The 24612-nt window shown below is 45.4% G+C and overlaps 1 protein-coding gene across 1 annotated transcript; it reads left to right on the top strand.

Annotated features, from left to right (window-relative positions):
• The first annotated feature begins 5713 nt into the window (after window positions 1-5713).
• LOC127300137 (3-ketoacyl-CoA synthase 12) lies at window positions 5714-10824 on the top strand. The gene is made up of 2 exons (XM_051330218.2): window positions 5714-6565; window positions 9605-10824. Exons 1-2 carry the CDS (start codon window positions 5994-5996, stop codon window positions 10434-10436), a joined length of 1404 nt encoding a protein of 467 aa, XP_051186178.1. The 5' UTR covers window positions 5714-5993; the 3' UTR covers window positions 10437-10824.
• Window positions 10825-24612: the final 13788 nt, after the last annotated feature.

The following is a 24612-nucleotide window of genomic DNA, read 5'->3' on the forward strand; positions in this document are numbered from 1 at the left end:
ATTAGTCAGATCAACGAAGCTCAGAAAGGAAATGCTAGCATTGACGGGATCAAGAGCCAAATAGCTGCGGGAAAGGCACCAGGATTCACCGCAGATGAAGAAGGAGTGCTATGGTACAACGGACGCCTTTGAGTGCCATCAGACTCAGAGTTGAAGCAAGTTATTCTGAAAGAAGCCTGATACGTCTCCAACGTATCTATAATTTCTGATGTTCCATGCCACATTATTGATATATCTACATGTTTTATGCACACTTTATGTCATATTCGTGCATTTTCTGGAACTAACCTATTAACAAGATGCCGAAGTGCCAGTTCCTGTTTTCTGCTGTTTTTGGTTTCAGAAATCCTAGTAACGAAATATTCTCGGAATTGGACGAAATCAACGCCCAGGTTCCTATTTTGCCCGGAAGCATCCAGAACACCCGAGAGTCGCCAGAGTGGACCCACAGGGGGCCCAGACCATAGGCCGGCGCGGCCCAGGCCCTGGCCGCGCCGCCCTATAGTGTCGGCGCCCCTTCGACCTTCCGAGGCTGCCCTTCCGCCTATTTAAAGCCTCCGTCGTGAAAACCCTATCACGATCGACGAAACCCACAGAAACCTTCCAGAGCCGCCGCCATCGCGAAGCCAAGATCTGGGGGACAGGAGTCTCTGTTCCGGCACGCCGCCGGGACGGGGAAGTGCCCCCGGAAGGCTTCTCCATCGACACCGCTGCCATCTCCACCGCCATCTTCATCACCGCTGCTGCTCCCATGAGGAGGGAGTAGTTCTCCATCGAGGCTCGGGGCTGTACCGGTAGCTATGTGGTTAATCTCTCTCCTATGTACTTCAATACAATGATCTCATGAGCTGCTTTACATGATTGAGATCCATATGATGAGCTTTGTATCGCTACTAGTTGTGTGCTACTCATGTGATGTTATTAAAGTAGTCTATTCCTCCTGCATGGTGTAAAGGTGACTAGTGTGTGCACCATGTGGTTCTTGTCGTAGGCTATGATCATGATCTCTTGTAGATTGTGGAGTTAATTATCATTATGATAGTATTGATGTGATCTATTCCTCCTTCATAGTGTAATGTGGGCAGTGTGTGCACTATGTTAGTTCTTGGTTTATTTTGCAATGATCTATTATGCTCTAAGGTTATTTAAATATGAACATTATTGTGGAGCTTGTTAACTCCGGCATTGAGGGTTCGTGTAATCCTACGCAATGTGTTCATCATCCAACAAAAGAGTGTATGTAGCACATATGAGAAAGAGTTATTTATTATGCGATCAATGTTGAGAGTGTCCACTAGTGAAAGTATAATCCCTAGGCCTTGTTCCTAAATACTGCTATCGCTGCTTGTTTACTATTTTACTGTGTTACTACTGCTGCAATACTACCACCATCAACTACACGCCAGCAAGCTATTTTCTGGCACCGTTGCTACTATTTATTCATACCACCTGTATTTCACTATCTCTTCGCCGAACTAGTGCACCTATTAGGTGTGTTGGGGACACAAGAGACTTCTTGCTTTGTGGTTGCAGGGTTGCATGAGAGGGATATCTTTGACCTCTTCCTCCCTGAGTTCGATAAACCTTGGGTGATCCACTTAAGGGAAAACTTGCTGCTGTTCTACAAACCTCTGCTCTTGGAGGCCCAACACTGTCTACAGGAAAAGGAGGGGGCGTAGACATCAAGCTATTTTCTGGCGCCGTTGCCGGGGAGGAAAGGTAAAAGGTACTCACACTCCGGATCTCGGCTACTAAGCTATTTTCCGGCGCCGTAAGTACTCGAAGCTATTTTCTTTAGATCCTGCAATTGCAACTTTTTGTTTCTTGTTTACACTAGTTAGGCATAATGGAAAACAACAAAAATATGAGAGATCTTTATGAACTTTATCTTGAATTAGGACATGATGTGTTTGAAGAGAGAATTAAAAAACCCATGGAACTTTATATGCATACTAATGGGAATGTTATTAATATGAATGCTTTGAACACTATTGTTGCTAATGCTATGGAAAATTCTAAGCTTGGGGAAGCTAGTTTTGATGAGCTTGATCTTTTTAGTCCCCCAAGCATTGAGGAGAAAATTTACTTTGATGATACTTTGCCTCCTATTTATGATGATTATAATGATAGTAGTCTCTTGTTACCACCTGTTATGGAGGATGAATTTGATTATGATTACAATATACCTCCTATATATGATAGCTACTTTGTTGAATTTGCTCCCACTATAACTAATAAAATTGATTATGCTTATGTGGAGAGTAATAATTTTATGCATGAGACTCATGATAAGAACGCTTTATGTGATAGTTATATTGTTGAGTTTGCTCATGATACTACTGAAAGTTATTATGAGAGAGGAAAATATGGTGGTAGAAATTTTCATGTTACTAAAACACCTCTCTATATGCTTAAAATCTTGAAGTTGAGCTTGTCTAGTTTTTCTATGCTTGTTGCATTATGCTTCTTGAATTTGTTTATTTACAAGATTCCTTTGCATAGGAAGCATGTTAGACTTAAATGTGTTTTGAATTTGCCTCTTGATGCTCTCTTTTGCTTCAACTACTATTTCTTGCGAGTGCATCATCAAAACTGCTGAGCCCATCTTAATGGCTATAAAGAAAAGAACTTCTTGGGAGATAACCCATGTGTTATTATGCTACAGTACTTTGTTTTATATTTGTGTCTTGGAAGTTTTTTACTACTATAGCAACCTCTCCTTATCTTAGTTTTGTGTTTTGTTGTGCCAAGTAAAGCTGTTGATAGAAAAGTTCATACTAGATTTGGATTACTGCGCAGAAACAGATTTCTTTGCTGTCACGAATCTGGGCTAAATTCTCTGTAGGTAACCCAGAAAATTATGCCAATTTACGTGAGTGATCCTCAGATATGTACGCAACTTTCATTCAATTTGTGTAATATTGGATCATGTAATCTATGGTTGTAAGACAAGTATGTGTTGTAATAAATGATGACTCTATGCTACTTACTATTATGTCTCGCAAAAACAATATTCCTGGGATTGCGATGTACGACATAATAGGCATCTGGACTTAAAAATCCGGGTGTTGACATCCGACGGTCGTTCTCCCCCTCCTCCCCCCCCCCCCCCAAAACAGCGGTATGTGTGCCCCGACGGGTCTAACCCCCTAGATTTCTCCGCGCGAGGGTGCACCAATGTACTTTTTCATTCTTTTAAGTTTTTTTAGGACATATACACATGGAGAACCAAGATTGGGACCCTTTGGCACATATACCCCGCAGCTAGAGCCATTATCACACGATCGAGGGTGTGCCTGATCTACTGGTTAGGGTTAGGTGTAGGGTTAGAGCTAGGGTTTAGGTTCATGGTAAGGATTTATGGTTGGTACAGGTTTAGGGTTTAGGGTTTAGGGTTAGGGTTTATGATGCATGGTTTTGCAGCTCCGGTGTCAGCACGTGTAGTTAATGGTTTAGGGTCTAGGGTTTTAAGCCCCGGTTTAGTGTTTAGGGTTTAGAGGTGCTACTTTTGCACCATTACACCTTGCACCAAAATTTCACACATATCATATGTCCACATGCACGATTTGGTGGGATTCCGGTGCTCCGACGGTCGTTCTCCCCCTCCTCCCCACAAAACAGCGGTATGTGTGCCCCGGCGGGTCTACCCCCCTAGATTTCTCAGCGCGAGGGTGCACCAATGTACATTTTTATTCTTTTAGGTTTGTTTAGGACATATACACATGGAGAACCAAGATTGCGACCCTTTGGCACATATACCCCGCAGCTAGAGCCATTATCACACGATCGAGGGTGTGCCTGATCTACTGGTTAGGGTTAGGTGTAGGGTTAGGGCTAGGGTTTAGGGGGTAGGGCTAGGGTTTAGGTTCAAGGTAAGGATTTATGGTTAGGTATAGTTTTAGGGTTTAGGGTTTAGGGTTTAGGGTTAGGGTTAGGGTTTATGATGCATGGTTTTGCAGCTCCGGTGTCTGCACGTGTAGTTAATGGTTTAGGGTCTAGGGGTTTAAGCCCCAGTTTAGTGTTTAGGGTTTAGGGGAGCTACTTTTGCACCATTAAACCTTGCACCACACTTTCACACATATCATATGTCCACATGCAAGATTTAGTGGGATTCCGGTGCTCCGGCGGTCGTTCTCCCCCTCCTCCCCCCAAAAACAGCGGTATGTGTGCCCCGGTGGGTCTACCCCCTAGATTTCTCCACGCGAGGGTGCACCAATGTACTTTTTCATTCTTTTAGGTTTGTTTAGGACATATACACATGGATAACCAAGATTGGGACCTTTTGGCACATATACCCCGTAGCTAGCCATTATCACACGATCGAGGGTATGCCTGATCTACTGGTTAGGGTTAGGTGTAGGGTTAGGGCTAGGGTTTAGGGGGTAGGGCTAGGGTTTAGGTTCAAGGTAAGGATTTACTGTTAGGTATAGGTTTAGAGTTTAGGTTTAGGGTTAGGGTTTATGATGCATGGTTTTGCAGCTCCGGTGTCAGCACGTGTAGTTAATGGTTTAGGGTCTATGGGTTTAAGCCCCAATTTAGGGTTTAGGGTTTAGGGGAGCTACTTTTGCACCATTACACACCTTGCACCACACTTTCACACATATCATATGTCCACATGCAAGATTTGGTGGGATTCCGGTGCTCCGACGGTCGTTCTCCCCCTCCTCCCCCCAAAACAACGGTATGTGTGCCCCGACGGGTCTACCCCCTAGATTTCTCTGTGCGAGAGTGCACCAATGTACTTTTTCATTCTTTTAGGTTTGTTTAGGACATATACACATGGAGAATCAAGATTGGGACCCTTTGGCACATATACCCCGCAGCTAGAGCCATTATCACACGATCGAGGGTGTGCCTGATCTACTGGTTAGGGTTAGGTGTAGGGTTAGGGCTAGGGTTTAGGGGGTAGGGCTAGGGTTTAGGTTCAAGGTAAGGATTTATGATTAGGTATAGGTTTAGGGTTTAGGTTTAGAGTTAGGGTTTATGATGCATGGTTTTGCAGCTTCGGTGTCAGCACGTGTAGTTAATGGTTTAGGGTCTAGGGGTTTAAGCCCCTGTTTGAGGTTTAGGGGAGGTACTTTTGCACCATTACACGTTGCACCACACTTTCACACATATCATATGTCCACATGCAAGATTTGGTGGGATTCGGGTGCTCCGGCGGTCATTCTCCCCGTCCTCGCCCCAAAAACAGCGGTATGTGTGCCCTGGCGGGTCTACCCCCGTAGATTTCTCCACGCGAGGGTGCACCAATGTACTTTTTCATTCTTTTAGGTTTGTTTAGGACATATACATATTGAGAACCAAGATTGGGACCCTTTGGCACATATACCCCGCAGCTAGAGCCATTATCACACGATCGAGGGTATGCCTGATCTACTGGTTATGGTTAGATGTACGGTTAGGGCTAGGGTTTAGGGGGTAGGGATAGGGTTTAGGTTCAAGGTAAGGATTTATGGTTATGTATGAACTCGGAACAGAAAAACCATGCCCCCTAGTTTACATAAAATGAAAATATATTTTATGGGAATACGAAACGGGCGGACAAAGTTTTCATTTCCAAAACCAGACCATGCCACGTGGCCCTGCTTAAACACCGCTGCGGGTCGGATTAAAAAACTAAGAAAAATAAGTGGAGCGATCCGGAAATGTGAAGAAGCTTCTCAAGTCACGGGCACCTCAGTCGTTATAAAACCTCACCTCCTTTCCTCGCCCTTGCTCTAAACCTCTCCATTAATCTCCTCCCATCCTCGCAAACCCCAGTCCACAGTACTGGCTACCTACCTTTTCACTCCATTGGAGTTAGGTGGCTCAGAGAAAGAGCTCCAGCTCGAGCTGAGCAAGCACTGACAAGGCCGCCGCATATATCCTAGCTCTGGCCTCCATCTCCATGAGTGGCAACCACGAGTAGTGCTGCACATTGCCATCTCCTCGCTAGCTAAGTGCACATCTGGCTAGATCTTCCCTAGCTTAGCTCGAGTTTGTAGATCAAGATGGAGTTGGCGATGATGTTGATGCTGACGCTGCTGGCCTTCTCGCTGGCGACGCTGGCTCGGCTGCTGGTATCCCGTGCGCGGCGGCGGCGGTGCTACCTCTTGGACTACGTGTGCTACAAGGGGGCGGACGACCGGAAGCTGCCGACGGACCTGTGCGGGGAGATCATCCAGCGGAACAAGCTGCTGGGGCTGGAGGAGTACAAGTTCCTGCTCAAGGTCATCGTCAACTCGGGCATCGGCGAGGAGACGTACGGCCCGCGAAACATCATCGCCGGCGGCGACGCGAGCCCGGACCGCGTCGCGGAGGGCATGGAGGAGATGGACGAGACCTTCCACGCCGTGCTGGACGAGCTCTTCGCGCGGTCGGCGGCGCCGGGCGGGCTTGGGATCCGGCCCGAGGACGTGGACCTGCTGGTGGTGAATGTGTCCATGTTCTCCCCGGCGCCGTCGCTGTCGGCCCGGGTGGTGCGCCGCTACGGCCTCCGGGAGGACGTCAAGGTGTTCAACCTCACCGGCATGGGGTGCAGCGCCACCCTCATCGCCCTCGACCTCGCCAACAACTTCTTCAGGTACGTGGTGCTGCTCCTCTCCTCTCTGTTTCTTCCCCACATCAATAATCGGCCATCTGTCTATTAGTCTCTGTTGCAAACTTTAGTATACAACCAACTTGCATCCGATGATTCAAGCGGCCGGAATTGAACAACCACGCTAACAGTTCTACCCTCGGCTGGATTCTTACCGTTGAAGCACGGCTAGTGTAATGCGTCGGTTTAATGTTCTGACAAGCAAAAGCCTAAAGTTTGGCGATAGTGGCCCCCTAGCAATCAATTTGGCAACCAGTACGCTGAGCTATTCTGGACGATATGCACTCGATTACAGCTTCCTGCGGAGCGAAATGACAGTAGATAGTAGATCTTTCAAGCTGAGAAATGTAGCCACGCATCTTGCACACTGGAAACTTTTTTTTGGTAAAGAGCTACACCAACTTTCGTTTCAATAAATATTATATAGATTTCCTTCGTTTTTATGAATATTATACAGATATCATATAAAAATATATTTTGTGATGTATCTAACCGATGTTAATTTTGGACCGTACTTAAATATTAGTGCTTTTTTTTCCTTCCTAAAAACTTGGTGAAACTTTATGTAGTTTGACTTTTGAAATAATAATCCTCCTTAGAACGAAGTTAGTATAAAATGTAGGAATGCCTTGGAAACTACAAATAGGGACGGAGCTATATTTTTGAAAAAAATTAAAATAATATTTAAAGGCTCAAATTTGTTTGATAAAGATCCTGGATGTGATGTATAATCTCAATGTAATATTGTTTGTATTGTAGGTTACATAGAAATGACAAATGTGTGGATCTAGCTATAGTGAATAGGCATACTATAAAACTTTAAAATTTATTATATTTTATGTAGCCTAGAATATAAAGAATTTATACTCCCCTTGTTCAAAAAATAAAGTGTACTTTATTATATTTTTTTCTCTAAAAACTATAAAGAATTGTACCTTAAATTTTGCACCATTGTTGAATATTTTGACTATTTATTATTATTTTTAAATAAAGTGCCTCGGCCTTCATTTGTTCAATCTCATATATACTCCCTTTGTTTTGTCGCGAATAAGTGTTCTTCTAACTTTATGTTACGTGAAGTCTTCAAAATTTTGACCAATATATTTTATAGAAAAATGTGACAACATTTATGACAATAAATTGGTTAGTCAGAATTTAAAAGATTTTACCGAGAATAAAAGTTGAGGAAAAGAGCAGACACAACCGCAGTACACTCTGCAGTAGAGCGGTACAATATTGCTATTAATACCACAACAAGAGACATAAATTTCGTAACCGCTCGCCTCGTCTGCGTCCCAAAAGTAGCCGAGATGGATCTTACTCCATCATGTGATGGTCGCTACGTGAAGTTGTGTGATGAGAGTGAGCACTGAACACACCTCGATCGATCTACCCCTGCGTGCCAAGATGGACAGAGAATAAATGTGAGGGAGGTGGTGAAGTAACCTGCCATGCATCAGAGTCGTAGGCACCAGCGCTGCATGTTACGTGCCCGGCCGCCTCCTTTCAATGCCTGCTCGCGCAGTTTGGTACGCTTTTAGTGGCGGCAGACACGGTGCATGCAGACGGTGCGTAAATATGTTGGCTTCTTCTTCTTCTTCTTCTTCGGCTGTCTTGACATAGCTAGAAGCCGAGTAGTTAATGGCACGGCGGTCCAACTGTGGCCATGCCGTTGCCGAAAGAAGAGACTGTCCATTGCCATTGACAATTTCAGATGGGAACGTTTTAGGTTTTGTTTTGAGCAAGAAACAAGGAAAGTTGTAAGGAGAGAACCTTCCAATTAATAGTCTCCTCTCCTCTCTGTTTCTTCCCCACATCAATAGTCTCCTCTCCTTGGAGCTGATGGCTTTCACTCTTTCAGCCTGACTTTCTTTACTTTTAGGGACGGTGGACGACGTCAACCGGCATCACAACAAGTTACTCCCTCCGTACTATGAAAGTTGTCTTAAATTTGTCAAAATTTGGATATATCTACATACTATGTAGTATATAGATACATCTAAATTTAGTCAAATGTCAGACAAGTTTCATGAGATGAAGGGAGTAGAATAAATTGCCACATGGTAATTTTTGGTTGGTTCACAATTGTTTGCTATGAAAAATGTCTCCTTAATATTGACGTCCAAACATAACTTTTTGGGTGGAAAACCTGGCGCGATCGCAAATTATATATATTTCCTCCGTTCACTAGTCATAGAGCTTTAAGTCTGATAAAATCTATAGAAAACATTATCAACGTCTACAATATAAATTTAATATTATTAGAGCACATAACGTGACGCTTGGAAGTCGACACCAAGATCAAAACCCTTCTCTATCGATAGTTGGAGCCTTCGAGGCTACACTCCTGGGCGCCTGGCGCAAGTTTTATCATCCGATGATACCTAGCTTTTAGTGCGCAGCGTGAGAATCGACACCTCTAGCCGGGCTCTCGGGCTCGAGTCATCTTGTTATGTTACTCCCTCCAATCCATATTATTTGGTGCTAAAATGGATGTATCTATAACTAAAATGTGTTTAGATACATACTCCCTCCATTCCAAAATGTAAGGCGTCTAAGGATTGATCAAAAGTCAAACCTTACAAACTTTGACCAAATATTTAGAAAAAAATATTTACATCTACAATATCAAATTGACATATTAAGAAAATATACTTTAGGGTGAATCTATTGATAATGATTTAGTATTGTAAATATTTATATTTTTGTGTATAAACTTGGTCAAAATTTAAAAACATTGATTTTTAACTAATCCTTAGACGCCTTATATTTTAGGACGGATGAAGTATATATTAGCATCAAGTAAAAAATTTAAAAATCATATTTAAAATGTAGCTAATGATATATCTCACAAACCCACTAGGATTTGCATGCTTGTGGTTTTAGTAACTGGGTATGTCTAGATTTGTTTTCAGAATTTTTTCAAACATATAAATATGATTTCCAATTTTATTTTAAATAAGGACACTTTCCGGGAATTGAGCTGTTTTACTAATATTAACATACGTGCATCGCTGCAAGCAGGACGCACGCCAACAAGGTGGCGCTGGTGATGACGTCGGAGTCGATCGCTCCCAACTGGTACCCGGGCAACAAGCGCTCCTTCATGCTCGGCAACTGCCTCTTCCGCTCCGGCGGCTGCGCCTACTTCCTCACCAACTCCTCCCGCCTCCGCCCGCACGCCAAGCTCCGCCTCCGCCACGTCGTGCGCACGCACACGGGGGCCTCCGACGAGGCCTACAACTGCGCGCTCCAGATGGAGGACGACGCCGGCAGGCCCGGCTTCCACCTCGGCAAGGAGCTCCCACGCTCCGCCGTGCACGCCTTCGTCAAGAACCTCCGCGTCCTCGCGCCCCGCGTGCTCCCGCTGCCCGAGCTCCTCCGCCTCGCCTACGCCACCCTCTCCGCGCGCCTCTCCGCGCGCGGCGGCGGCACCAACAAGAAGCGCTCGTCCGGGGCACACACCATCCGCATGAAGGCCGGGGTGGACCACTTCTGCGTGCACACCGGCGGCGCCGCCGTCATCGACGGCGTCGGCAAGGGGCTCACCCTCACGGAACACGACATCGAGCCCTCCCGCATGACGCTGCACCGCTTCGGCAACACCTCTGCCAGTAGCGTCTGGTACGTGCTCGCCTACATGGAGGCCAAGCGCCGCCTCCGCAGGGGCGACCGCGTCCTCATGCTCACCTTCGGCGCCGGCTTCAAGTGCAACAGCTGCGTCTGGACCGTCGAGAGGGACGACGCCGCCGACGCCGGCGTCTGGGAGGACTGCATCCACGATTACCCGCCCAAGGAGATCAGGAACCCATTCATGGAGAAGTACGGATTCGTCAAGGACATGAGCGCACTGTGATCCTCCATGAATATCCATCCTATATCCAAGAAATGCACGTACTACATCAGTACATGAGCAACAGGTTATTACTACGTATACACCCAGTTTGATTTTAAAACTGAATAGTACAACAAGGAGAGAAGACGAAGAACAAGCTAGAGTTAAGCTAAGGATTAATTCATTACCAGGTGTACATCTACTATATATAGCTTAATTATTATGATTCTTTTGATGGCGGTTGTGATGGAGCAGTATGTTGTACACTTCAGTGGACCGGGAAGATACAGCTTTATTATTATTTTGTTGTTTTGCACGTCTATTTTTTTATTTGTCCATGTAGAAGTTCTTTTCCCCTAAAGAATGTACTGTGTGACCTTTTAGTTGGTTGTAATATTGTTTGTCTCCATGGGTCTAAGCATTCAAATGACTGATAAATGGGATTTTTTATACTTCATCTCGATGTATAGGTGTTATGGTATATTAGAAAATCCAGATGTTATACTTTATGATGGTATGATTTTTATGTTGTATTATTTATGTTATATTTGTAAAATTATGTCTATACACAGGGACGGAGGTGCCACTGGTAGAAAAACAGGCTTCCGGTGAGCCCCATAAGTCGCGAAGCTATAGGAACCGCGACTAATGGGACCTTTAGTCGCGGTTCGGGAGGCGAACCGCGACCAAAGGCCTGGGCCCAGGGCGCTCGGTGGCCAGCCGGTGCACGTGGGGGTCTTTAGTCGCGGTTGGCCTGGCCAACCGCGACTAAAGGTGCCCGAAGGCCTTTAGTCGCGGTTGGCCAGGCCAACCGGGACTAAAGCCCCCCCCCCCTATATATACCCATCCAGCAGCCAACACTTAGCCATTTGGAGCCATTCTCTTCACAAACTTCACAAGTGGGTGTTAGGTTTGCTTTTGGTTCCTCTTATGCACATAAGGTGTTTGATGAAATGCCCCAAGAGCATGAAACAAACATGATATGAAGTGTTGGAGCCACACTTGAGCTTTCTCATTTATTTTTTCCTCCTCGATCGCGGTTAGCAACTTGAACCTTTGATGTGTCGTTGATAAAATATGCATGTGTGTGTAGTTCATTGTTTAATTTATATTGTTTGTAGCTAGTTAGTTTAACAAATGCATGATGGTTAATTATATATTTTATATTATAATAATGCAGATGAATCGACAATGGATGTACGGTAACCGACTCTCCGGCGAGTTCAGTACGGGTTTGAAAGATTTCCTCGTAGTGGCTAATGCGAACAAGCAGGGGGGTTTTGTTATCTGTCCATGTGTTAACTGTAAGAATCAGAAGGGTTACTCTTACTCAAGAGATGTTCACATGCACCTGCTTCGGCACGGTTTCATGCCAAGCTATAATTGTTGGACCAAGCATGGAGAAAGAGGGGTTATAATGGAAGAAGATGAAGAAGGGGATGATTTCATCGATGAAAGCTATCTTGCTCATTTCGGTGATACTTTCATGGAGGATGCTGAAGGTGAAGGGGAAGGTGAAGGGGAAGGTGAAGGGGAAGGTGAAGAAGAGGCACGTGATGATCCCGTTGATGATCTTGGTCGGACCATTGCTGATGCACGGAGACGCTGCGAAACTGAAAAAGAGAGGGAGAATTTGGATCGCATGTTAGAGGATCACAGGAAGGCGCTGTACCCCGGATGCGATGATGGTCTGAAAAAGCTGGGCTGCACACTGGATTTGCTGAAATGGAAGGCACAGGCAGGTGTAGCTGACTCGGCATTTGAAAACTTGCTGAAAATGTTGAAGAATATGTTTCCAAAGAATAACGAGTTGCCCGCCAGTACGTACGAAGCAAAGAAGGTTGTCTGTCCTCTAGGTTTAGAGGTTCTGAAGATACATGCATGCATCAACGACTGCATCCTCTACCGCGGTGAATACGAGAATTTGAATGAATGCCCGGTATGCACTGCATTGCATTATAAGATCAGAGGCGATGACCCTGGTGACGATGTTGAGGGCCAGAAACCCAGGAAGAGGGTTCCCGCCAAGGTGATGTGGTATGCTCCTATAATACCACGGTTGAAACGTCTGTTCAGGAACAAAGAGCATGCCAAGTTGTTGCGATGGCACAAAGAGGACCGTAAGTCGGACGGGGAGTTGAGACACCCCGCAGATGGAACGCAATGGAGAAAGATCGACAGAGAGTTCAAAGATTTTGCAGCTGATGCAAGGAACATAAGATTTGGTCTAAGTACGGATGGCATGAATCCTTTTGGCGAGCAGAGCTCCAGCCATAGTACCTGGCCCGTGACTCTATGCATCTACAACCTTCCTCCTTGGTTGTGCATGAAGCGGAAGTTCATTATGATGCCAGTGCTCATCCAAGGTCCGAAGCAACCCGGCAACGACATCGATGTGTACCTAAGGCCATTAGTTGATGAACTTTTACAGCTGTGGGGCAGACCTGGTGTCCGTGTGTGGGATGAGCACAAAGAAGAGGAATTTGACCTACGAGCGTTGCTTTTCGTAACCATCAACGATTGGCCTGCTCTTAGTAACCTTTCGGGACTGTCAAATAAGGGATACAATGCATGCACGCACTGCTTACATGAGACTGAAAGTGTACATTTGCCAAATTGTAAGAAGAACGTGTACCTTGGGCATCGTCGATTTCTTCCGAAAGGTCATCAAGTAAGAAAGAAAGGCAAGCATTACAACGGCAAGGCAGATCACCGGCCGAAGCCTCATGGAACACACCGGTGCCGAGGTATTTGATATGGTCAAGGATTTGAAAGTCATCTTTGGAAAGGGTCCCGGCGGACAATCAGTTCCGAAGGGAGCCGACGGGCACGCAGCCATGTGGAGGAAGAAATCTATATTGGGAGCTAGAATATTGGAAAGTCCTAGAAGTCCGCTCCGCAATCGACGTGATGCACGTTACGAAGAATATTTGCGTGAACATCCTAAGCTTCTTGGGCGTGTATGGGAAGTCAAATGATACAAAGGAAGCACGGCAGACCAGCAAAGTTTGAAAGACCCCGATGACCGGCATCCGGAACGGTTTCAAGGTCGTGCCAGCCTACGCCCGACCAAAGAAGAGAAGGTCATCTTTTTTGAATGCCTCGAGCAGTATGAAGGTCCCGTCAGGATTCTCGTCCAATATAAAGGGAATAATAAACATGGCGGAGAAAAAGTTCCAAAACCTGAAGTCTCACGACTGCCACGTGATTATGACGCAATTGCTTCCGATTGCTTTGAGGGTCTCCTGCCGGAAAATGTTCGAGTAGCCATTGTGAAGCTATATGCATTCCTCAATGCAATCTCTCAGAAGGTAATCAATCCAGAAGTTCTACCACGGTTACAGAACGATGTGATCCAATGTCTTGTCAGTTTCAAGTTGGTGTTCCCGCCATCCTTCTTCAATATTATGACGCACCTCCTGGTTCACCTAGTCGATGAGATTTCCATTCTCGGTCCTGTATTTCTACACAATATGTTCCCCTTCGAGAGGTTCATGGGAGTATTAAAGAAATATGTTCGTAACCGTGCTAGGCCAGAAGGAAGCATCGCCAAGGGCTATGGAAATGAGGAGGTAATTGAGTTTTGTGTTGACTTTGTTCCTGACCTTAAGCCGATTGGTCTTCCTCAATCGCGGCACGAGGGGAGACTAAGTGGAAAAGGCACGATCGGAAGGAAATCAACGATATGTATGGACGGCCATTCTCCGATCGAAGCACACCACACGCTTCTGACCAATTCCAGCTTGGTGGCTCCGTACTTTGAGAAACACAAGAATATTTTACGCTCGGACAACCCTGGGAAGCCTGAATCCTGGATTAGGAAGGCCCACATGGAGACTTTCGGCAGTTAGTTGAGAAAACATTTAATGAGTGACGATCATGTTGTAGATCAGCTGTACATGTTGGCCAAGACACCATCTTCGACTATAACGACTTTCCAAGGGTACGAGATAAATGGGAATACATTTTACACGATCGCCCAAGATAAAAAGAGCACCAACCAAAACAGTGGTGTCCGCTTTGATGCAAAGAACCGAGAATGGGCAAAAGGTCACATATTATGGTTACATAGAGGAGATATGGGAACTTGACTATGGACCCTCCTTTAGGGTCCCTTTGTTCCGGTGCAAATGGTTCAAGCTAACAGGAGGTGGGGTAAAGGTGGACCAGCAATACGGAATGACAATGGTGGATTTCAACAATCTTGGTTACCTTGACGAACCATTCGTCCTAGCGAAAGATGTCGCTCAGGTTTTCTATGTGAAGGACATGAGTAGCAAACCGAGGAAACGGAAAGATCAGCCCCCGATCAGTACATCATGCGATGATCCAAAGCGCCACATTGTTCTTTCAGGGCAAAGAAACATCGTGGGAGTGGAGGACAAGACAGACATGTCAGAAGATTATAATATGTTTGCTGAAATTCCGCCCTTCAAAGTGAACACCGACCCAAGTATTAAGTTAAATGATGAGGATGCTCCATGGATACGGCACAATCGTAAGCAAGCAGGGACACAAGGGAAGAAATGATGTGTAATAATTTATTGTACCAAACTTTGTTGAATGAATCATGTGAATTATATTACCCGGGATGTGTTTGGTGTCCATTTTCGAATGATTCAATTGACTCGAGATAGCACTGATGATACATGAAATTTGGAGTGATTCACCATACTCCTGCATACAGTGAAATTTGGAGTGACTCACCATACTCCCGCATACATGAAATTTGGAGTGACTAAGTCATACTCCTGCATACAGGAAATTTGGAGTGACTAAGTCATACTCCTGCATACATGAAATTTGGAGTGATTTAGTCATACTCCTGCCTAGGCGTATAATATGCATACTCGTAGTCTTCATAGCCGCCGCCGTTGTACTGGTAGTCGTCGCCTTCTAAGTTGCCTGCGTCGCTGCCGTCGCTGTCGTCGCCGGCTGCTGTCGGGCGGCGCTCGTGGCTCGAACTGAGGGTAGCGCAGGCGGGGGATATCGCCGGCTGTGATGTAGTCCTTGACGCTCTGCAGAGTCTGGACGTACCACCATAGCCGACGGCCGGCCTCGTGGAAGTTTCCAGGAGGCAGACCGTCCTCCTCATACCTGGCGAGCGCCCTCTCACGCCGATTGATGAAGAAAGCGTCCCAAGTATGCTGGTTATCGGGATGCCAGCGGGGATTCATCCGCTGCTCCGGCGTGAGGTCGAGGTCGAGGTAGTAGTGGTTCGTGATGGCCGCCTCGGCGCGCAGCACTCGAGGGACGGGAGGGACCGGCACGCCGCCCGCGCTTAGGCTCCAGCCGGCAGGGACGCGGTAGCCCGGTGGGCAAGGGTAGTTCGAGGCGCAAAGCTCCTCCACCTGCTGGTAGGTTAGAGTGGGTGCGGTGGAAGCCATGAGAAAGTGATGAGAGATTGTAGAGATGTGATAATGCTGGCCAAGCCGGGCTACCTATATGTAGTGACAAATGGCGGGAAAAATGGGAGCGGGAAGACAGGAGGCGGGAAGAAAGAGGCGGGAAGAAAGTGGCGGGAAGAAAGAGGTGGGAAGAAAGTGGCGGGAAAAATGGGAGCGGGAAGAAATTGGTGGGAAGACAGGGAAGAAATGGCGGGAAGAAGAGGAAGAAATGTAGTAAGATTTTGAATTGAATTAGTTTTATTTTTCTTTATTTTTTGATATATTATTTGTATTTTTAAGATTTTGAATTGAATTAGTTTTATTTTTCTGAATTTATTGATATATTATTTGTATTTTTAAGATTTTGAATTGAATTAGTTTTATTTTTCTTTATTTTTTGATATATTATTTGTATTTTTAAGATTTTGAATTGAATTAGTTTTATTTTTCTGAATTTATTGATATATTATTTGTATTTTTAAGATTTTGAATTGAATTAGTTTTATTTTTCTTTATTTTTTGATATATTATTTGTATTTTTAAGATTTTGAATTGAATTAGTTTTATTTTTCTGAATTTATTGATATATTATTTGTATTTTTAAGATTTTGAATTGAATTAGTTTTATTTTTCTTTATTTTTTGATATATTATTTGTTTTTTTAAGATTTTGAATTGAATTATTTTTATTTTTCTGAATTTATTGATATATTATTTGTATTTTTAAGATTTTGAATTGAATTAGTTTTATTTTTCTTTATTTTTTGATATATTATTTGTATTTTTAAGATTTTGAATTGAATTAGTTTTATTTTTCTGAATTTATTGATATATTATTTGTATTTTTAAGATTTTGAAAAAGAAAAGCATTTTGAAAAATGCCTTTAGTCGCGGTTGGCCTCCCAAACCGTGACTAAAGGTATTTTCCGCGGGAAACGAAATTCGGGCGAAAAAATCCTTTGGTCGCGGTTGGTGTGGCCAACCGCGACTAAAGGGGGACCTTTAGTCGCGGTTGGCCACACCAACCGCGACCAAAGGGGGGGTCCCTATATATTTCGGCGCGAACCGCCGCGGATCTTCTCGATCCACCACTTCGTCTCTCGCAAAACTCATCGCCGCGCGCCGCCCGTCGCCTCGCCCGACCGGCTGCCGCCGCTGACGCCGTCGCCGCCACGCTCGACGCGTGCCTCGACGCTCCGCCGCGCCTCGACGCCTCCGCCGCGCGCTCGGCGCCGCCGGCGCTCGCCGTCGCTACACGCCGCGCGCCGCCGCGCCGAACGAATCGAAGTAACCGCGCCGCCAAGGTACGGCCGGCGCCGCCGAGCGAAGACCGCCGCCGCCCTAGCCTCGCACCGCCGCCGTCGCCGCCCTAGCCTCGCCTCGCCGCCGCTTGCCGCTCGCGCTGTCACATATACTGACGGCCGGCCGGCTTATAGAGAAACAGAGAGAGAGAAAGAGAGACCGGCCTTTTTTTTGTTTTTTGTTTTTTGTTTTTTACTAAACACAAATTGACTTAATAATAAATCTCCCTCATTTCACTTAATAAAAATTTGACTTTAACATGTATAACAAAATTTTAAAGTAACAAGAAATAACTTAACAAAATTTAACAAAAATAACTTAACAAAAGTTTGTCAAAAAATGAACTAAATTTTTACTTTCGTATTTTTCACTTTTAAAAGAACTCAAAAAAATGAACTAAATTTTTACTTTTGTTTTTTTTCACTTTTAAAAGAACTCAAAATAAGTAAAAATAATAATATATTGGAATGTTATTTTCTTAACATATAATACTTTGGAATGTTATTAAGCAAAATCCCTATCACCTTGGAAAAAATATACTATTACATCATTATGGTAATAACATTTTTCCAAATTGATATTACAACCGTGGAAAAAAATATCATAAATTTTTGAAAATAATGCACCAATTATCTACTCGCAACAAAAACCGTATGTTTTAGGAATATTCATGAAAAAGTCTAAAAACTTACGCAGCATAGAAACCCAATGTTTGTAGCACCTCAAAACAACTTTTGCATCATTTTAAAACTTTGTAACTTATAACCGCCACCTCCGCCCGGCCGCCGCCGTAAGTCGTCGCCGCCCGTGCACGCACAACGAGACGCAGGCCGCGCGCCGCCGCGCGCGCACGAGACCGCGCCGTCTCTGTTTGCCCAACCGGTTCACGTCGCCCTTCCCCCCCTCGCCACGGCACTTGTCCAATGAATCCGCCGCGACACCCTCTCCCACCCCTTCCTCGCCCCCTCCTTTTGCCACCGCCCTTTCGCCACCGCCACCGCCCCTTCTTCACTTAATTAATTTGTTTTGACTACATGTTTTCAGGACTGACATATGGCGGACGATAGAGCTGACCCGATTCTGGACAACTATGATCCGGACCTTGAAGACCATATGTTCGGCATCATAAAAGGCGATATTCTATATGTGCCGACCGGACAAGAAGAAGATGATATCTCTTCTTATCTGAACCTTGAGGGTGAAGATGAAGGGCGCCGTCAAGAAGATGATGCCGAAGAAACGTCGATAAACGACGATCTTCAATTGGAAGTAGCAACCACCTCCGGCGCCGAGGTATATATATACATTGAGCCTCTGGTGATACAAACTAACTGATTTGAATAAATATGTGTGTACTAACGCGCGCGACTCTCTTTCTTATTTTAGCCCTCGGCCGGATCGTCGAAAAAATCGAGTACGTCGTCAAAGCGTGGCGCAACCAAGACGATGAAACCAGGAGAAACATGCACCATCGAGGTTGTCGAGGAAGCAACCGGCAGGCCGCTGGAGCCCAGCAAGAACGCCACCAAGTTTATCAGCCAATGCGGAGCCGTTGTTAGAGACAACGTCTCGATCACCGTCCAGGAGTGGAATGAGCCAAAGAAGGCACGTCTTGGTTTCACTTTTGTCGATAAGAGAATAAAAAAAGATTGCTTCAACAAGCTTATGGAACATTTCGTTCTACCTCCGGAATACCGCAAATACGATGAGAAGGGTAACAAGATTCAGGAAAACAAGGAGAGGTGCAAGCTAGTCAAACAGTTCGCTCTTTCTAAGATGTCCAACGCATTCCGGAAATACAAGCAAAATCTAGCCCATGACTTTGTCAAGCAGGGCAAGACTCCGGATTTCAAAGGACAATATGAGAAACTGCAACATGATTGGCCAGAATTTGTGAAGCAAAAGAAATCGGAGTAGTTCCTTGAAATATCGAAAAAAAATAAGGAGAATGCGGCCAAGAAGGAGTACAATCATATTATGGGGCCAGGAGGGTGTCGCTTTTGGCAGCCTAGGTGGGAGAAGATGGAGAACGAGCTGAGGGCGCGAGGAATCCGTCTGTGCACGGAGGGATGGGACCCAAGGGCCAAAAGCTGGTGGTACGGGCATGGGGGATCGCTGAACCCGGAGACAGGGGAGTGTGTTTATCGTGGGCAAAATAATTAAACCCACCCAAAAGCTTATTGAGGCAATGAGGGATGCTCAAGAGGGGAGGATCAAGTTCAACAGAGAACGACGCCCTGACAAAAGCCCTCGGGAATCCTGAACACGGAGGACGTGTACGAGGCATGGGGCCCATTCCGTGGAAAGTAGGGTTCCCCCAGAACGATGACCCGTACGGTTACAGAAGCCGTAAGAGAAAGATGGATCGGGATGCAGATGTTGTGGCGCAGTTGGTAACGGAAATGGATGTGATGAAGAAAACTGTGAGTGTACTAGTAGCCAAAAGAGATGCAGCTCGGGCGCAGCAAGAAGATCATCCAATGGATCTCGGAAGCCAGCAGCAGAGAAGAAGCAGCGTGGCTTCCACGGAGGCCTCACCGGCTGGTGCACCGACGATCGAAATTACTGCACCGGAGCCTCTGGTGGTCGAAATTACTGCACCGGAGCCTCCTCGCTACCCCGTGGACGATATAAAGGAGATGAAAGCATGTCATCTGTATTATCCTATCGGGAACATGTCCATGAAGGTAGCCATTGGCAGTGCTTTACCACCTGGAGCACTCCACCACAACAACCCCATTCAAGATGGCTATGCTCGTGTCACGGTGGAGGAGATAGTCCAAGGGTTTGAGGACCTGGACATTGACATTGCTACACCTGAAGGGGTGAAAAGACTTGGAGATGTCAGGCGCCAGTTCATTCTATGGCAGAAGAAGTTTATCAAGTTTCCAGGCGAGGCGCCAACAAGTCCACCCCCCTACGGTGGTGGTGGTGGCGGCGGTGGCGGTGGCGGTGGTAGTGGTGGTGCTTCACCTACACCTCCTTCACGTCAGCCGACGCCGCCCCCCAATTCACCTCCAGCCGGAGTAGCACGCCGCCCCCGGTCCTCGTCCGGCGGGTGATCAGACGCCGCCCCCCAATCCACCTCCGGCGAAGAAGCAGAAGCAGTCCTGGGTTATTAACCCGGACCCTTATGTACCTAGAACCACAAAGATACCAGAGCCATCACTGAAGCCTCTCCCCACAAGGCCTTGGGAATGTAGTGCCGAGGAAGTCGACGCACACGCGGCTGCTGATTATGAGAAATGGAAGGCGGACTGCAAGAAGAAAAGAGAGCCCGAGCCCAAGCAAGTATTTTCTGACAAGGAAAAGAGCTGGGCTAAGTCATTTTTGAACACACCGTCCCAAGCCGCGAAGAATCTTCCTGACGACTATTTACGTGAACTTCGTAGGCAAGCACTCGCGTTCAAGAGGAACCAAGAGTTAGCGGAGAAGAAAGCCTTGGAGGAGGCCGAGAAAAAATTAGAAAGGGGGAAAGAAGTTGCCCAGCTCGGGGAACAAAGTAAACAATCGATCGCCCCGCTCATAGTGCAAGCCGCCGGTCCGGATGCCCCCGATATCATAGCAGCTGCGGCAGCACATGGATTGACTGTAACGAGTGCCAGAGAACAAGCGGCCGACTTAGGTATCACTCTTCGTGCACTGTTAGGCCTTGATGAGGCGCCAATGAAGGACGTAGTATTTACATATGTGAAGAATGGCCCTCTCGTCGAGCCTGCGCAGGAAGAGGATCTACCTCGACAAATGAAAGGTCTGCTAAATTGGTACAAGGGTTACATAAAACTTAAAAACGCCAAAGACTATATTTATGCGGAAGTTAGATATGAGGATCACTTCAAACATTACTATATAACAATTCATCGGAGTGAATTGTTCCAGCTGTTCAATCTGCGCGAGCTCGACAAATCTATCATCAGTTGCTACGTTCTGTAAGTGATTTATTAATTTCTACCCCATCTCGTTCATTGCCTCGCACTATATATATAGATATATATATATATATATATATATATATATATATATACATATATATATATATATATTGTCCTAACTATCTTGTTGTGTACGCTATTATGCAGAATGAAGAAGCGGGAAATGTGAATAAGGAACATCCAGGATGTTGGGTTCATTGACCCACAAATCGTTAATTCATATGTGTTAGAACACCACCCCGCCGACGTGGAGGATGACCTGTGGCGGTTTTTTAGAAAACAGAAACTCAAAAGTGATATTCTATTTCCTTACCATTTTGGGTGAGTGTTTCTGTCTTGAGCACATTCTCTTTTGTTTACTCCATGCATGGTATGTGGCTAATCGATGAGTTATGCATGATCGTGCATGTATCGTGTCCGCAGTGTTCCACCGGATTCTTATGGTAATTAAATTTCACACCTCCACAGTTCTCGTCCACGACTCTCTGAATATGGATCCGGCGCTTTGGGCCGACATGAGAAAAATGATGCAAAAGTAATTATTTTCATTCATTTGCGCTCTATATCGATCGGCCTATTTCGTTCATCATTTCCTAATATCAAGTAACTAATTAATAACTCTCTTGTTCATTTAATTTTCTTTGCCTCGTAGGGTTTGGAGACGGTTCGTAGATCAAAAGGTCGGTGAATTCAAAAAAGAGCTACATTTTAAAATGGCAGTGCGGACGACTGGGGATATTCAGCCACCGGGGACCAATCTATGTGGATACTATGTTTGTGAGAGGATCCGGAGATACTGCAATGAGCGGGACCAGCAGTGTGAGAACAACATCATGAGGAATAACCTCCGGAAGACGCTTAGTCCAGAAGCTCGCTTCCGACCACTTCAAGAGGAACTAGCTGGATGGTTGGCGAGGGAAGTCATCGATCCTAGAGGAGAACACCATTACGATGACGTAGAACTTCATATGCACTAAATTATGGATGGAAACTTGTTCAAAATTGTATATGGTCATCCGATATTTAATATATATTGTATATGGTCATCCGATATTGAATATATATTGTATATTCCTCTTGAATTCTTTTTGGTTCTAATTTCAAATTTGTTTGAAATTGTACATTCATATGCATGTATGTAGTACCGTAGAATATGTGAAACTCCTTCAAAATTAAAACCCAAAAGAAATAAAACAATACAAATTAAAAAGAAACCAGATTTAGGGGGAGGGGGCTAAACCCTAAACCTCGCGGGAGGCCTTTAGTCGCGGTTGGCCAGAAGAACCGCGACTAAAGGTCCTCCGCCATGGCGCTCGCCTGCGGCCCACGTGGACGGGCCTTTAGTCGCGGTTCGTAAGGAACCGCGACTAAAGGGGGGGGGCCTTTAGTCGCGCTACTTTGGTCGCGGTTGCGCAACCGCGACTAATGGCAGTTGCGAACCGCGACCAAAGGCCCTTTTTCCACCAGTGTGCAATGAAGTTTTTCATCAAATAAAGGCCATATGAAATAGTATAAAAACGTTGTTTTTCTTCACATTTTGTGGTTGTGTTCAACTGACACAAAGGGGTGTTGTGAAACAGTGAGGCCCTCAAAATATTTTTTAAGAAAATCATAAAGATGTATATCTTAAAAAAAGGTCCCCCATGCCAAGTACATTCGCGACTTGATTTAATATTCCTCTCTTTATAGAACTAAATTTTAGAAAGTATCAAACATCATATTGCTACTATTTTGTTTAATTGACAAACTCTAAATTTATGTCTCATTTAAATGGAAGTTACCTTATACTCTGATTTTTTTGTCCAGTTAGATTCAAGGACAAGAGTGTGGTATGTTTACAGTTGAAGTAGTACGTAATGGGTTTTTTTGTGGATTAAGAAATAATTTGGACTATTTTAGTGCAACACATTCCCATTTTAATAATTGCACTGCTAGCACCTGGTCAGTTTCCTGGACTAATGAAATTTTGAGGATCTTGGGCTCATAGAGAGATGGGAGGCTGCATGTATTTAGAGCATCTCCAGCCGTTGGCGCTCCCCTCGGCTAAATCCGGCGCTAAATAACGTCGAATTGGACGAAAGTTTCGACCGGGGAGCGCCGAAGTTCCAGCCGTCTTCTCGGTAGATAGCTGGTGTTCGGTATTTTTCAGGAAAAAAAACGTCTCTGGTTACCAAATTTTCAGCATAATTCGGTGAATTTGACCAAATTTACCAACATTTGGTTTATTTTTACAAATAAACGTTACAGTTCAACAAAATAAGACAAGTTTTCAAAAAAATCAAATGAAAAATAGTTGATGTTGCCTCGAAACATCCATATGTGCTCCACCAGATCATCATGCAGCTGTTGATGCATTATGGAGTCTCGAATCTCCTGACACATAGGGATGAACGCAACCCACGATGTCGGCACCTGGTGGTTAGGCTGTGCAAGAGGACCCTCTCTGTTATATGGTGCAGCTTGTTCGCTCAGAGGAACCGGATACTTCCGCTCATTCTCGATAATCATGTTGTGTAAGCACACACAACAGTTCATCACCTCCCACATCTGATCTTTGGACTAAGTCAAAGCGGGTACCGGACTACAACAAATCTCTGCTGGAGGACACCCAATGCACGCTCGACGTCCTATCGATAACCTTCTAATTCCTTGACAAACTCCAGCTCCTTCGGGAGGACGTTGCCTGAGATAGGCTTCAGAAATGTTGCCCACTTTGGACAGATACCGTTTGCAAGATAGTATCCCTTGTTGTACTGCCGGCCATTGATCACAAAGTTAACCGGGGGAGCATGACCTTCAACAAGCTTGGAGAAGATCGGCGAGCACTGCAAGACATTGATGTCGTTGTTTGATCCCGGCATACCAAAGAAGGAGTGCCAAATCCATAGATCATGGGTAGCCACTGCCTCAAGTATCACAGTGCAACCTTTTTTGTGACTCTTGTACATTTCCTGCCAGGCAAACGGATAGTTCTTCCATTTTCAGTGCATGCAGTCAATGCTAGCAATCATCCCTAGAAATCCTCGAGCTTCATTGATAACGAGGATCTTAGCAGTGTCTTCGATAGTGGGTGATCTCAAGTAGATATCTCGAACACTGCTATCACCGTCCTGCAGAACCGGTAGAAACAATCTTGCACGCGAACCGTACTGCATGCGGCTAATTCGAGAAATGGTCGCGGTAGAGAGGTTAGAGCATCTCCAGTCGCGTCCCTCAAATGAGGTTTGGGGACCGCGGACAAGAAATGGGGAAAAAACTGTCCAATCGCATCCCCCAAAGCTAATTAGCGTCTCATTTTGTGTCCGGCGTCCCCGGTAGAGACTCTATGCATAGAGTCTCTACCGGGGACGCCGGACACAAAATCAGCGTCCACATGCATACATGCAGTCCCTAGTCCCCACATAGCATTCTCTTTCCCCACACTTTCTCCCATCTACTTTTTCCCACATGGGGTGGTCCCCTCTATTAAAATGCATGCATCCGGACGATGTTTGAGGGACGCGGCTGGGAAGAGCCTCTTTTTTGTACAGATTTTTTGTCTCTTTTTGTCCGGCGCGGTCCTAAACGTGCCTCAAAT

The sequence above is a fragment of the Lolium perenne genome, chromosome 1 (assembly GCF_019359855.2).
Source record: "Lolium perenne isolate Kyuss_39 chromosome 1, Kyuss_2.0, whole genome shotgun sequence".
Classification (NCBI taxonomy): domain Eukaryota; kingdom Viridiplantae; phylum Streptophyta; class Magnoliopsida; order Poales; family Poaceae; genus Lolium; species Lolium perenne.